This window comes from Felis catus, chromosome D1 (assembly GCF_018350175.1).
Source record: "Felis catus isolate Fca126 chromosome D1, F.catus_Fca126_mat1.0, whole genome shotgun sequence".
Classification (NCBI taxonomy): domain Eukaryota; kingdom Metazoa; phylum Chordata; class Mammalia; order Carnivora; family Felidae; genus Felis; species Felis catus.
In genome coordinates this window covers 54,104,040-54,118,782 of record NC_058377.1, presented here as the reverse complement: position 1 = coordinate 54,118,782, position 14,743 = coordinate 54,104,040, and the positions used below count along the sequence as shown (strand labels likewise).

The following is a 14,743-nucleotide window of genomic DNA, read 5'->3' as shown; positions in this document are numbered from 1 at the left end:
TTGGAGTTTATAATTGTTACAGTATGTTTAAATTTTTTTTAATGTTTATTTATTTTTGAGACAGAGAAAGACAGAGAGTGAATGGGGGAGGGTCAGAGAGAGGGAGACACAGAATCCAAAGCAGGCTCCAGGCTCTGAGCCGTCAGCACAGAGCCCGATGCAGGGCTCGAACTCACAGAGTGTGAGATCATGACCTGAGCCAAAGTCGGATGCTTAACCGACTGAGCCACCCAGGTGCCCCACAGTATGTTTAGTATCATGCAAACTACTCCAACACTTCCAGAAACTATATGGTGTTTCTGGACCGAAGAAAGCTTCCTTCCCATCCTCCATCACTTGGGAATTCTGCAAACATTGTTTGAACTTATTTTTTCCCAAAGTCTCCAAGATCCTGCTCATCACTCTCTTGCTCCCACACCCACACAAGTGAAAGCAGTGACACAGAGAAAAGCCCGCAGTAAAGCTGCCTCCCCAGCTGCTGCCAGACAAGTCTGGTCTCCCCTATTATGTTGACTCTCTATAAGAAATATATTTTGATATTTTTTATGCACCTACTATATGCCTTTGGTCTTGTCTTCACAAAATGCAGAAATATATTAATATAAATATCCATAATATGAAGCAGAGAGTTCCAAATGCTGTGTGAGAGGAATAAAAAATTGCTGTGGGAATGCAGGGAAGAAATAAATTTCATCTAGGAAAATTAACAGAGGTTTTACAGAGGAGGAGGAGGTGCAGAGAGTGGGCCACAACTGCTAATTCAAGCAGAGACATTTCTATATCTGTTGCTTTAGCAGCACCATCGGAGTGGGGGTGGTGGCAGTTGTCAATATTAGATAAAGCCTTCTACTTGAAGTGTGATCTACAGACATGCTGCACTGGCATCATCTGGTGTTTAGCAGAAAGGCAGGATCTCAGGACCCCCTCCAGGCCCACTGAATCAGCATTTCAACCAGATCCCCAGGTATTTCATATGCACTTTGAGAGGCATTAAGAGAAAGTACACTGTCTTTCGATAGAACTATGATTTGAAGACCTCCCCCTCTCTAATCTCAGGCAATCACAGGTGCAGGAGAGGGGGATGCAGCACAAGGAGAAGAAACGTTAATATGTACTGAGGACGCACTACCGGGTATATGTGTTCTGTCATTTTATGCTCATCAGTAAACCTCAGAATTCATTACTTCCATCCTGCAGATAAGGAAATGGAAGCTCAGGAGGTTAAAGAATTAGATCACAAGGAAAGTAGCAGAACCTGAATTTGGACCCATATCTGATGGACTCCAAAGCCTGTGATCTGCTTCTGGTCACACCCCACTGCCTGTCTCGGGTGTGTGATTCAGGAGAATCAGTGCTATTTACAGCACTGCCGCTAACTGGTTCAGTGATCTTGGCTAATTCGTCCTTTTTTTTTTTTTTTTTTTAAAGAATTCAGCTCCTTATGTCTAAGTTGATCGTGTTTGAACTACTAAAAGGTCACAAATGAATGAATCCTGAAACAAATGAAAATGGGCATTTGAGACAACCTTAAGACCGAGTGCGGGGAGCCTCTGTTGTGTGATGGTAAATGACTCAGAGACCCAGAAGCAGAATCGTGCAGTGTAGAGTCTAGGACCAGAAATAAGCAGACCTGGTTTCTAGCCCTACCTCTGTCACTTCTTAGTTGTGAACCTCACTTTCTTCATCTATGAGGCGGGGAGAAGGGAGCTAGACTGGCTACCTCTCAGTGCCTTTGGTTGGGTCACGTGAGATTGTACATGAAAATGTTCCATGGCGTGATACATAGTTCTCTAATTGCCTTAATTTTTGTTAACACAAATTAGGTATTTCTAAATTAATTAAGAAATGTGATTTGTAGCCTGCTGGCCATGGTAGTAACTGGGAACAAGCTCTGGCAAAGTCCATCATTTCTGTGCTTTTGCTTACCCTAGCAATGGGAATAAAAGGTAATAAAAATATCTACAGGCTCCACACCTGTGAGAGAGATTGGTGCCAGAAATACAAAGACCATTATTCTCGAGCAGGAAGTCCTTGCTCTAGAACTTCCTGTGATGATGAGATGCTTCCTTATCTGTGCTGTCCAGTACAGCAGCCATTAGCCACATGTGGCTACTGAGCACTTGAAATGTGGCTAGTGCAACCGAGAACTTAATTTTAAATTTTATTTCATTTGAATCCATTCACATTTAAATCACCACGTATGGATAGTGACTACCATGCAGAACAGTGCAGCTCTAGAGCAAAAGTGAGATATGGATCTGTTGAGTAGTGTAAGATTTTATAGCTATATTCTTTTTTTAAATATAATTTATTGTCAAGTTGGGTAACATACAGTGTGTACAGTGTGCTCTTGGTTTTGGGGTAGATTCCCGTGATTTGCTGCTTACGTACAAAACCCAGTGCTCATCCCAACAAGTGCCCTCCTCAATGCCCGTCACCCATTTTCCCCTCTCCCCCCACCCAACAACTCTCAGTTTGTTCTCTGTATTTAAGAGTCTTTTACAGTTTGCCTCCCTCCCTCCCTCTCTGTTTGTAACTATTTTTTCCCCTTCCCTTCCCCCATGGTCTTCTGTTAAGTTTCTCAAGATCCACATATGAGTAAACACATATGATATCTTTCTCTGACTGACTCCTTTCACTTAGGAAAATACCCTCCAGTTACATCCATGTTGCTGCAAATGTCAGGATTTCATTCTTTCTTATTGCCAAGTAGTACTCCATTGTACATATAAACCACATCTTCTTTATCCATTCATCAGTTGGTGGACATTTAGGCTCTTTCCATAATTTGGCTATTGTTGAAAGCATTGGTTTATAGATATATTCTTAATGCCAGCAAATAAATTGATTTTTTTCCTAATTCTGAAACTCTAGCCCCTAGTGCCTTTTTTCCTCCAAATTAAACAAAACATTTTTATAGCATCGTTTCTGATCATGGGTTCCGGAGGAACCCAATTATCACTGTATAGCAATAAAATGTGAAGGTTACCTAAGCAAAAGAAGGATGCTCTGTTAATAAATACGTCTGTTCACCTGAGAAGAGAAACCATTTCACTCCCCTGTCTTTAAAATTAAAAACTGTAGGACGGAAAGCGACTAGGTCCTGTGAGTGGGTGCTTGCCCCACCGCTGCTTACAGCAGTCTCCTACCTTGCATTTTCCGCTCTCCGGCTTATGCACTGGTGCAAGTAGAGATACTCCTGAGGCGCACTGGTGGACAAGGTGGGCTGCATGTGGTTGGACACAGGGGGTTCAAAGGTGAACAAGGTTGGCTGGCTGGAGTGCGATGGGGCTGAGGACTTGCGTTCTCGAAGAAGGTGCTGACTGGAGCTGCTGAGCTCAGCTGGAGAAGAGCGGGGGCCGTGACTGGCAGAGGACATGTTTCTCAGGGAGTCTGTGAAACAAGAGAAGGAGCTCTGTGACTGAAAAGGGGAAGAAAAGTGGCCTTATCCCAAAGTGGGATGTCAGAGGAAGAAGAGATATTAAGAGCAGAGGCAATGATCCAGCAGCAGCCTTCTCTCCCCCTCACACACCTGCTCCTTCTCTGTCTGCCTGAGTGAAAGACTGTGGCCTCCTGGTGGAAACGGAGATGCCCTGTCCCTCGGCACTGCTCCTGGAGTCGTCTGGAGTCTGCTCCCTCTCACAACCCTGATGGTGATGGCCCTGCTCCCAGGAGGTGTGGCTGTCCATGGCTCAGGACTGTGACTCTGGCCCTTCTCCAGAGGGAGGGCAGTAAGTGCCACTGCCCTCCTCCTCTTTGGAGGCTCCTGCTGTCATCACCTCTGTCAAAGCTAAGGCTGGCTTTGTTAAATGAGCTTTGCTTCCTGAAGACTCATTGATTCAGACCCTGGACTGTACCTTATTGTGTAAATGATAAAAGCAGAAATGTACTTGCAGCAGACCGTCCCATGGAAGATTGGTCCCAGCTCCTCCTGCCTGCCCTTCCAAGTCCTCTGAGGACAACAATGTTCCCCGTTCCCCAACTCTTGTGCCCACCACTCTGTGTCAATTGGTCTTTTTTCTCTTAATTCTCATCTTAAACTCCCCTCTGTTGTGCTAGAAAAGCAGCAAGGTATTAAAGATAGATCATAGCTGAGAGTACTACCCTCCCAGCCAAGGGCATTACTCATTTGGCTGGTTCTCCAAGCCTAGTCCAAGTTCCTGAGCGTAACACATAAGGCCTTTCACAGTCTGACCTACTTCCTGCTTCTCTCCTCCTGTACCCGAGGCATTCGGAAGCTTCATCAGTCCCCAGACACACCAGCCTCTTTTACAACTCTTTCTCATGGCTTATGCTGTTCCTTCCGCCTGGATTTCACTTCTACTCCACTGGCACTCATATGCAGACTTGAAGACCCTACATGGATATCATATTCTCTCTGAAACCTTCCTGGACTCAGTCCTTTTTCTGGCTGCCAATAGCACTTGGCCTGTGCTTCATTATGTCCACTGTCACTCTGCCTCCCTGCCTGGCCTTGTTTCTATGAACAGTGCCTGATGCTGTTATGTCTACAGTCCCAGGATTCACCTAATAAAGGCCAGGCGCATAGACATTTCTTAGTCTGTGGAAGGAGAAAAAAGGTCATGGAGCACACAATAATTCCACGGTGAAACTTCTTGTTCAAAAGAAATAAAGTTTTAAAGATGTAATTGCTGGTGATGTGATAGCTAGTGGGGGATGACATTTCAGGGGTGGTGATGGGGGCTTGCTAGGGCTAGTCAAATCTTTTCAGAGGGGACATACTTCTGTTTCTACTCCCCATGATCTGACCTATTTTAGTACACTTCTCATGGCCCTAGGCAGGATCACCAGCTTGTTAGTGCTCTATCGCATTAATTAGTCCCCAGTCTTTACTGATGCGAGGCAGAACAACTTCTGCCTGTGTACAACAGAAAAGCCATGGGCCTCTGGGGAAAAACTGTTCCATCGACAGCTGTATTGACCTCCAAAATGAATTCCCATTACAGGTCTTGTAGTGAACTGGATGTTTGTTAACAGAATCAATGGCTTCATTACTCCATTAGATTTGCAAGATGAACTCTCTAATGGCAGAGGGGAGAGGGTTTATGCTAGGGGATGGAGTAGCCATGGAGCCAGGGATGGGCAAAGCCACGGCCTGAGAAGACATAGGGAAGGTGCCAAGAGGAAGCCTCTGGTGCGTTTCTACCTTCCCCTGTGGTCTTTTTGGACTCCTCTACCTCTGCCACACTTTCAGTGGATGCATTTTTCAGGGTTTCACCCCAGAGCCTCCTCTATCATCACTGACTCAGGACACTCTCCCGAGGTGTTCTCTTCCAGCCAGGTGATGACAACTCTCAAAAAATCCATCTTTAACTCTGTTCTCTTTCCTGGGCTCTCATCTAAGATGCCTGTTGGGCATCTCCATTCAGATGTCCCACAAGCAGGTCAAGCTCAGTGATCTCCTCCTCCTGTGTCCTGCTTCTCCGTGAAGTACATCAACATCACCATCCAATCAGCTGAGCCGGAAATGTAGGTGTTACTACAACCCCTCTCTGTTTGTCAACAACCACACCATGTCACTATGTCCCTTCCCTGCTTAAAATTCTTCAGTGGATCCCTGTTATCCTCAGGACAACATACAAAGCTCTCTCTTTTTAAAACCATTTTTCTGTTTATTTCTTTAACCTTATTTCTGACCAATCCTTCCTTGTGTTTCAAACAGAATTTTAGGAAACTAGTAACTTTTCTGTCCTATCACTCCATATATCTGGCTGTAAGCTCAGTGAGGGCAGAGACACTGTCTCTTTTCTAACACTTTTATCCCTTGCATCAAGCCCAGTATGTGACACAAGTCCATAAACATGTGTTGGTTAGACAAACGAAGCATGTAGCATCAGGCCACACTCCCTCAATAACGTTCACTGATTCCTCACTGCCTTCAGAATAAAGTTCAGGTTCCCAAGTCTGACAAGAAAGGCCATTCTGTCACAATCTACTTCTCCTGCCTGGCACCCATATACCCCGCATGCCCCCTACGTTGCATGCTTGGACTGTGGATCTGCATAAAAGAGGAGTGACCTGTCCTCGTGGCTGGAGCCCTCTGCTCAGGCTGTGGATCAAATCTGAGAAATCTGTAGAGCTGGAGAAACCACTTCACCTGAGTCTCAGTTTGCAATAAGATGGTCGTAAGAATGCAACAAGACATAAGATGGTCGTAAGAATGAACTGCACAAAGGGTCGGGACAACTCTGCATGCTGTAAATTCTCAAAAGGTATTCTAGTCACTTCTGTATTCCTGCTGCCTAAAGCAGTTCCAGCTCACAGTGCGTACTGAATATATACTTGTTGAATGAATAAAAGAATTTTTACTAGCACAAAACCAAATATGCTTGTTTCTTGTGGTCAAAATAGGAGAGGCTTTCAAGATCTGCTAATAAGATGAAGTAGGGGTTATGATGAGTTGGGCCCACTTGGAACTCCATTCTACAAATATAAAGCCATGTCTATAAAATCAGTCAGCTCCATAATGATCTGCCACTCCAGAAAAGCTCTTTTGAAGCTGTTTTGGGACTAAACCTTGCCAAAATCTCATTTCTGCTTGCTATAGTGTCCCCCCCAAAACTCACTTTTACATGGAACCTCAGAATGTGACCTTGTTTGAAAATAGCATCTTTGCAGATCTAATTAGTTAAAATGAGGTCATAGTGATGGGTGTACTTATAAGAACAGCAGACAAAGACACATAGGGAGAACACCATTGTGATGACAGAGGTAGAGACTGGATAAACAAAATGGGATATAGCTATACAATGGAATATTATTCAGCCATATGAAATACTAATACATGCCCCAACAGGATGAATCTCCAAAACACTGTGCGAAGTGAAAGAAGCCAGTGTAAAAGACTATAAATTATATGGCTTTATTTATGTGAAATGTCTAGAATCAGCACATCCATAAAGATAGCAAGCAGACTAGTGGTTTCCCAGGGGTGGGGGTGGGATGGGGGAGTGAATGCTAATGAGTATGGGGTTTCTTTTTGGGGTAATGAAAATGTTCCAGAATTAGATGGTGGTGACAGTTGCACAACCCTGTGAACATGCTAAAAAAAACAATGACTTGTACACTTTAAATGGGTGATGTATGGTATGTGCATTTAAAAACACACACACACACACACACGTATAAACACTGCAAAGTATGAAGTGTTAATTATGTGCAAGAGATTAATGGTCTAATTAAATACATCTGACCTTTAGCTTATTTCCTCTCTAAAGAGAATATTGAACACTCCTTACTAAAATGTGTAAAAGGTGAATAAAAAAACCCACAGGTGTGAAAACAAATCCATGCAGTTGCATAAAACGTGCATAGGATTTGTTTTTATTGCCTGGCTACCTCTTGAAGGGAAGAAAAGAATGCTAAAGGCGTGTGGCTGGGCTGTTTTTGGTATGTGGCTATAACGCTGGTGTAATTATGTGTTTTGGGTCATTAGGAAGGTCAGTTATATAGCAAGAAGAAAATGGACGTTTTCAGACTCCAGGCCTGGGCTTCTATCTCCATGTCTAGACTAAAGATAATGCCAGAAAATGCTTGAGTCAATTTGTTTTCTTTTAAAAAGGGTTTTATTTTTTCCTCTTCTTCCTGGCTTCTTTTTAGGGCCCTAAAAATCACTCCCCTTCCTTTCCACAATCACCCCTGGGAAGCCTGCCCAGTGCACAAACACTCCGCCCACCTTCTTGCAAAACTCTAGAACAGGAAAGCTCTGAAGGATTTTAGTAGAGGGGCCCAGCCCAACCCAGCCCTGCCCAGCCCAGCCCAGCCATCAACTGGCTAGTGATAACAGGAGCAGGAAAGGGGCAGTTGGCGGGAGTTTCTGGAAAAGATGACTGGCCAAATAATGACTGGTTCCCTTATCTCAATGCCCTTTTTATCTTTATCCTTCTCTCTCCCCAAATCCCTGCCCCAAGCCTCAGTGGGTATCAGAACCCATAAAGTGGTAGACCAAAGCACATGCTGGGACCCAGGCTGGATTCAAAGCCTGGATCTGCTAAATCCTTGCTCTGTGGCCTTGGACAGTTACACAAACCTCTTTGTTCCTCACCTGTTCAACAGGTAAAATACATAGTTTTCCAGGGCTGCCGTGTAGTTTGAGATCATACATATGAAGCACTTAGCAAAGTGCCTGCTCTGATTCCGTAATATGTGTGGAAATGCTGCCACCTTGAAATGGGCCGAGAGGTACGGAGGAGCTTTCCAAGCAACAGAGAACGCGTGGAAGGTAACTGTTGTCTGTTTTAGTTCCAACTATAACTTGTAGGATGTTATATGTGGAAGGAGACCAAAAAGGACAATACTGACTATAATAATCACCGCTGCCATTTACTAAGCACCTACTATGTGTGTCTAGTCTACTCTGCGAGGTAGAAATTATTATTTCCATTTTTTCCCCTTCTTTTTGGATGAAGAAACTGAAGCTCAGAGAAGTTAATAATGAGCTCTGGGGTCACACAGCTAGAAAGCATCAGAGCCTATCTGAAACAGATCTCACTTTCTTCAAAGCCAATTCTTTTCATTCATGTAGAGAAAAGAGCTCCCACGAGATCCCTGAGTGAGGAACGGTATTAGCTTTATGAAAGGCAGAGTCAACTAACAGAATGACAGCCTAGGCCAAGCTCTGCTCTAACCGGCTGAGTGATCTTGGGCATGCCATTTCACCTTCCTGGGACTCATTTTCTCTATTCAAAAAAGGAAGAACTTGGATTAGGTCAGGGATATACATAAAAGCCATCTTTGGGAAACGTAAGAGAGCTGTTCCATGTAAGACCTCATGAGACATATTTACACAGAGATAGAATAAGATCAACTGGTTTCGCTTTTAATAATCTCTGGTTCTTTTTATTTTATTTATTTTTGTTTTTTTAAATGTTTGTTTATTTATTTTGAGAGAAAGAGAGAGCATGCATTGGAGGGAGGGGCAGAGAGAGGGAGAGAGAATCCCAAGCAGGCTCCACATAGTCAGCACAAAGCCCAACATGGGGCTCAATCCCATGACTGTGAGATCATGACCTGAGCCCAAATCAAGAATTGGATGCTTAACTGAACGATACACCCAGGCACCCCAATAATTTCTGGTTCTTAATTCCAGGACACAGGTAGAAGAATTAAGGTCATCTGAAAAATCAGGGGCAAAGCAAACTCAGAGACCCAAATGAGAACACAAATTCTTCCAAAAATCTTTTTTTTTGCATCATCAAAATTACAAACTGGAAGCCACCCTTGTTCTCACTGGCTTTTTCTATCATCTATCTAGGGTCCAAAAGGAACAATGTGTTACAGAAAAGGCCCTGATGTGGGTTCAGAAACATGGGTCAGAAACCATTTTACCACAGGGACCTAAGCAAAACTTTTAATCTCTCTGCACCTCATTTTTCATGTTGTCAAATGCCAAAGAGAAGGCAGTCAATGAACACATTTTGAAAAGAGAATAGTATAGGATTCTACAGGGTGAGTGGCCCCCTGCAGAAAGCTAACCAAAGAACAGGGACCAGAGGGTGGAGAATTCTAAAAGCAAAAGCATGCTGACAGGTGCTGAGGGCAAGACTGGATCAACAGTTCATTTTAACTCGCAATCACAAGAAATTATTTAAGGTGAATAATCCTGAGAATCATCCGGCACACATCATAATTAGAGGAATTATTCATAAATTTAAGGCCAAACACAAAATAGCTTCACTCTATACGATAACTCACATAATATGGCAACTAGAAAGGGCCCTGGAGTCTAACTGCTCATTTATCACCACTGTCCTTCCCACTCACCCACATCTCTCATTTCCGATTGGAGAAACTGTGGCCCAGAAAGGTGAGGCTCCTTGTCCAAAGCCACATGGTAAGGCAGACCTGAATCCTGGAATAAGAATTCAGATCTCCTCCTTCAGGGGTCCTTCTACCACACGGAAAGAACGATGTATCAGTGTGAATGAAGATGTACTCCCCATAACGTGCAGGGGAGGGGAGAGGCAATCAAGTCAGGGGATCTCATCACCAGGACACTGACTGGCAGGACTGTTATTTTGTCATGAGTTTATTATGTTACTCACATTTGCATGGTAAGTAAACATTCGCTGGACCAAACTACTAAAGACTAGTATAAATAATTCCCCAAGCTCAAAAATACATCTTGTAGTGGTTTATAAAAACTACAAAACAGAGAAAGAAAAAAGGGGAGGCAGAGACAGGCAGTAACATAAGACCCTGTGAGACTACCCTGTAGGACTAGGCTGCCTGATGCGTCCCCTTCTCTGGGGAAGGATCTGAGAAAGAACACTTCCCCCACTCCTCCGCCTGCCCCAAAGGGCTCTGAGAGCCAAGTCAGAACATCCTGACCTTGACATATAGGATCTCTCAGTACGCTTTAGCAGAAATTGATTTTGTGAAGGGTGCAGGGGAGGGAAAGAGAGTGACTGTAGCCGAGAGGCATGCCACATATCCTTACATAACCATCTCTGCCCTTGGGATCCTCACTTTAGAGAGGCGAAACTACAGGCCAGAGCAAATTCCAGGCTCTCCTTAAGGTCTCCAGTTAGAATTAATCATGTGTTCCTCTAAACCTTTTATAGTACCTCATTCTGCTGCTTATTCTACTTGTGTTGGAGTTCACAAGTTTGTCACACGAAAGTCGGTACTGAGCTGGTAGAAGCCGGGATCTGGCCCATCTCTGTTTCTCTGACAGTGTTTAGCACAATGCTCTGTGCCTAGTAAATGTCTGATTGAGAACAAGGTGTTCAATAAACACACCACGGTGGTGGGTTATTCTTCCTTGGGTCAGAAAAAATGAATGAATAGCTCCAGGATCCCAATGTAAACTATTCTTGTAGGGTGGGAAGAATTATCACTTTGTGAGGTTTTCTGGCTTGTGTGTATATCTGTTTTAGGGCAGCCAATCTATATTTAGCCATGCACTGGCCTGTGCATTTTAGAGGAGATCAGGTTACAAGTTTTGTTTTCCCCTAACCTGCCACACCTATGTATGCACCTACGTATGCCGGACCTCATTTGTGACAGACCTTACTCCTTCTCCTTGGAGTGGGGCTGGGTTGACTGGGCATCCCGCTCGGAGAGTTAATTCATACTGGGAATGAAGCACTCCTGCCATTTACTTAGGGTCATGAGCACTGACTGTGGGTACTACAGCAGGAGCTGCAGGCCCATCAGAAAGAACGGATCTTGTCCCTGCTCTACGGGTTTATACTGCATTTAGAAAGACCCTATTTCTCTTCAAGGCAGCACTTCTGCCCTCCCCCAAGGAACTTCGGGAACCTAATGGTATTCCCATAGGAATCAGTCTATCTAGTGGGCACCACAAGCTCACATGTCAATGATGCATTTGACCCTTGTGACCTTCCCACAAAAATATCATTGCAAGTTAAGCTGACCAACTTCCTAAGAGGTGAGCTTCCCCTGCCTTCTTTTACACTGACTTTCACTTAAGGGACAACTGGCAACCGGTGTGAAACACAAGTGTCAGATCCTAAAATGGAAGGTGCTTATCAAGAATCATCAGCAGTGGCAAAAATCACCAGAACAATACCCTACACTGCTCTGCTCTGGGTGGGGAGGCTGAGGGACTCAGGAGACCGAGCATTACCTGAAGTACAACTGTGGATTTGGGAGAGGCAGTGTGGTATGGAAAATGAACATGGATTTTGAAATCTGAATCTTAGCTTACTAGCTCTGGGACCTAAGGATGGCGTGTGAATCTAAGAATCCTAGTTTGGGGGCACCTGGGTGGGTTCGTCGGTTAAGTATCCGACTTTGGCTCAGGTTATGATCTCACAGTCTGTGAGTTCGAGCCCTGCATTGGGCTCTGTGCTGACAGTTCAGAGCCTGGAGCCTGCTTCGGATTCTGTGTCTCCCTTCTCTCTCTCTGCCCCTTCCATGCTCACTCACTTGCTCTCTCTCAAAGATAAATAAAGATTAAAAAAAAAACTTAAGAGTCCTAGTTTGTACAGTTTGTAAAATAGCAACCTATAGGGTTGTCCCAGGGAGTAAAGAGATGCCACGGTCCCTGCACATCAGTACATCACAGAGGGAGGTCCTTCCTCAGCACTCCATCGTGGAAGGTGGCCTGACATGGGAGAAGAGCTTAAGCTTGGTGTTCGCAGACCTTCAGGGTTTGATCAGAGCCAGGACTGGTGCCGGGAAGTACAAATGAACTCAACTGGCCTTTGTGGGGTACGTAGAGGACCCCAGAGGCAAAGAGCCTGGAAGGACCCAACTTCTAACCGGCAGCTTTTCTTAGTTGCTGCCTCCAGTCCTGGTGTCACAACAGTCTCCTGGCTTCATATATGTAGCTTTCCTACTCATCTTCCAGTCTTGTATCTTGACGCCTCAACAACTCTAGTTTTTTCTGCTGGATCCAAAAGGAAGCGTTTTTTTTTTTTTTTAAGTTTATTTATTTATTTTGAGAGAGAGTATGCATGGGGGAGGGGTAAATAGAGAGTGAGAGAGAGAATCTGCACTATCAGTACACAGCCTGATGTGGGATTCAATCTCAAGAACCCCGAAGTTCATGACCTGAGCCAAAATCAAGTCGGACACTTAACTGACTAATCTACCGAGGCATCCCAGAAGTGCTTGCTATCTTTTTAACACTGTTAGAAAGGCCAACACCTAAGACCATATGTAAATGTGTCTTGGTAGGCCTGTCAAGGTATGTTATTACATGAGAATAGGAGGTGGCAAACTATGGACCATAAGTCAAACTGGGCCTACCAGCTGTTTTTATAAGTAAAGTTTTATTGGAACACAGCTATTCATTTACATACTGTTTATGGCTGCTTATGTGCTACAACAGTGAAGTTGAGTACTTGTGAGAGAACATAATGGTAAATACAATATTTACAATCTGACCTTTTACAGAGGAAGTTTGGCAACCTCTGGACTAGAAACTGTCATTCTGGTTTGTGTAACCATGTCCTCTTTCAAAATATTAGCATCTAATTTAAGTTCATCATTAAGGAGACAGAGGCTGAAACCAAGACCAATGAATCCCAAACTTATGCTTTGAAAAAAATCAAAAGGAGGAATCACACGAAAAGCCAGTTTGGAAAGTGCATTAGTATAATTATAAGAAATCCTGTTCCTTTTCATTTTAGTACATCTTGGGCACAAACAACATGCTAGTCACTGGTTAGCATATGGAATTAAAGGGTTCACAAAAGTAACATGATAAACTTATATTGAACCAGGCTTGGAGAGAAGTCACCAGATTGTTCTTTCTGATCCATAATGGTTTATTCTTCTTCCATATCACAGATGCACAGGTCTGGAACTGACCAACAGATCACTTAGTTTAATTTTTTATTTTACTGATAAGAAATCTAAGGTCCAGAGAGACCAAGTATTTTCTCACCAGTGACTGATTGGTAGTCCTGAGAAAGAATGTAAGTCCCTTATTTTTCAGGTTTAGTGTTTTTTTCTAGTAATACATCTCATTAGAAGAACAATAAACGTTCTAAGTTTGAGTAGACTTTTCTACTTCTGAGGACAGTGAAAAGAGCTTCCACCTAATAATCTAACATGGTTCCCTGAAGTTCTCAAAAAAAGGACCATATTATGACTGGAAAGGGTCAGAATTATTATTGACATACTCTTTGATAAAACAGTAATACTTTCCTATGTGTATGCAGTACCTTCTCATTTGCTTTGGTATAATTAATACAAAAAAAGCATGCTGGGATTATGACAGAGATTGGGCTCAATCTATAGATCAATCCAGGGAGAAACAACATAGTAACATTAGTGAATGTTCTACTTTACAACATGGTTTCTCTCTCCCTTTACTGGGTCTTCTTCATTTCTCCTGGCAATGTTTTGTCATTTTCTGTACAGAGATCTTATATGATTTTTGTTAAATTAAGTGCTTTAGTTTTTGAAGCTGTTGTAAAAGAAATTTTTATTATAATTTTATTTTCCAATTGTAGGTTGCTCTCGACAACTTTGACATTTATAACAGCCCTACAAAGTTGGCAGGGCAGTGATCTTTCCAGATTCATTTAACATAAGATGAGACTACGACTCAGAGGAATAAAATGACTTACTCAGTGATCTAGAGCTCTCAGGAAATGCCCAAACCAGGACTCAAGCCCAAGTCTTTTACACACCAAGCTGAAGGATCATTCTATTATCCAGCAATATGTGAGGGTAGATGAGGAGCATATACTTATAAATTATAAGTGCTACACAAATATCCACTGGAATGGGCAAAAAAACACTTATTTTAACAGGACCAATAAAGAAACCAAGGCTCAGAAAGGCCTTTCCTGATCATCTGACCTCAAGCTACTCCTAATCACGTTACTCTGTCTTCTCCTCATCAAAGCACTTATTGCTTGCTACCACTTAAACATTTTGTTTTTCATCTGTCTCTTCCCACTTGACTGTGAGCTCCCTTAAGAGTCTGAACCTCACATGTTCTATTCACCATTGATGCTTCAGTGGGCTGGCCATAAAATTCTGCCTCTCTGTCTCCTGATGTGGGCAGAACTTACTGATGGCCCCAGCTGCTGGCCTTCTGCATCCCTCAACTCCCCATAGCCATTCTCATCCAGTGTCCAAGGAAATGGCGGGAGTATTGCTACAGGCCTGTTCCTGTGAGACACGAGACTCCTTTAATCAGAGACCTTCTCTTGAGAACGTTCACTGATCCAGAGGAAACTGTCCTAGAACTGTACTGCAGTCTAATCCTTCTCCTTGCCTTCTGTCACAGGTGTCAGTC

General features: G+C 43.4%; 1 protein-coding gene across 3 annotated transcripts in view; it reads right to left on the bottom strand.

Annotated features, from left to right (window-relative positions):
• GAB2 (GRB2 associated binding protein 2) overlaps positions 1–14,743 on the bottom strand; it is a 189,388-nt gene that overhangs the window by 27,179 nt on the left and 147,466 nt on the right. For 2 of the 3 annotated variants that reach the window (XM_019811748.3, XM_003992683.6), the window contains exon 3: positions 3,150–3,393. In XM_019811748.3, the coding sequence (XP_019667307.1) occupies positions 3,150–3,393 (244 nt within the window). Of the gene's footprint in view, positions 1–3,149; positions 3,394–3,532; positions 3,777–14,743 lie in introns of those variants that run through there. The other variant, XM_019811749.2, reaches the window with a different exon arrangement.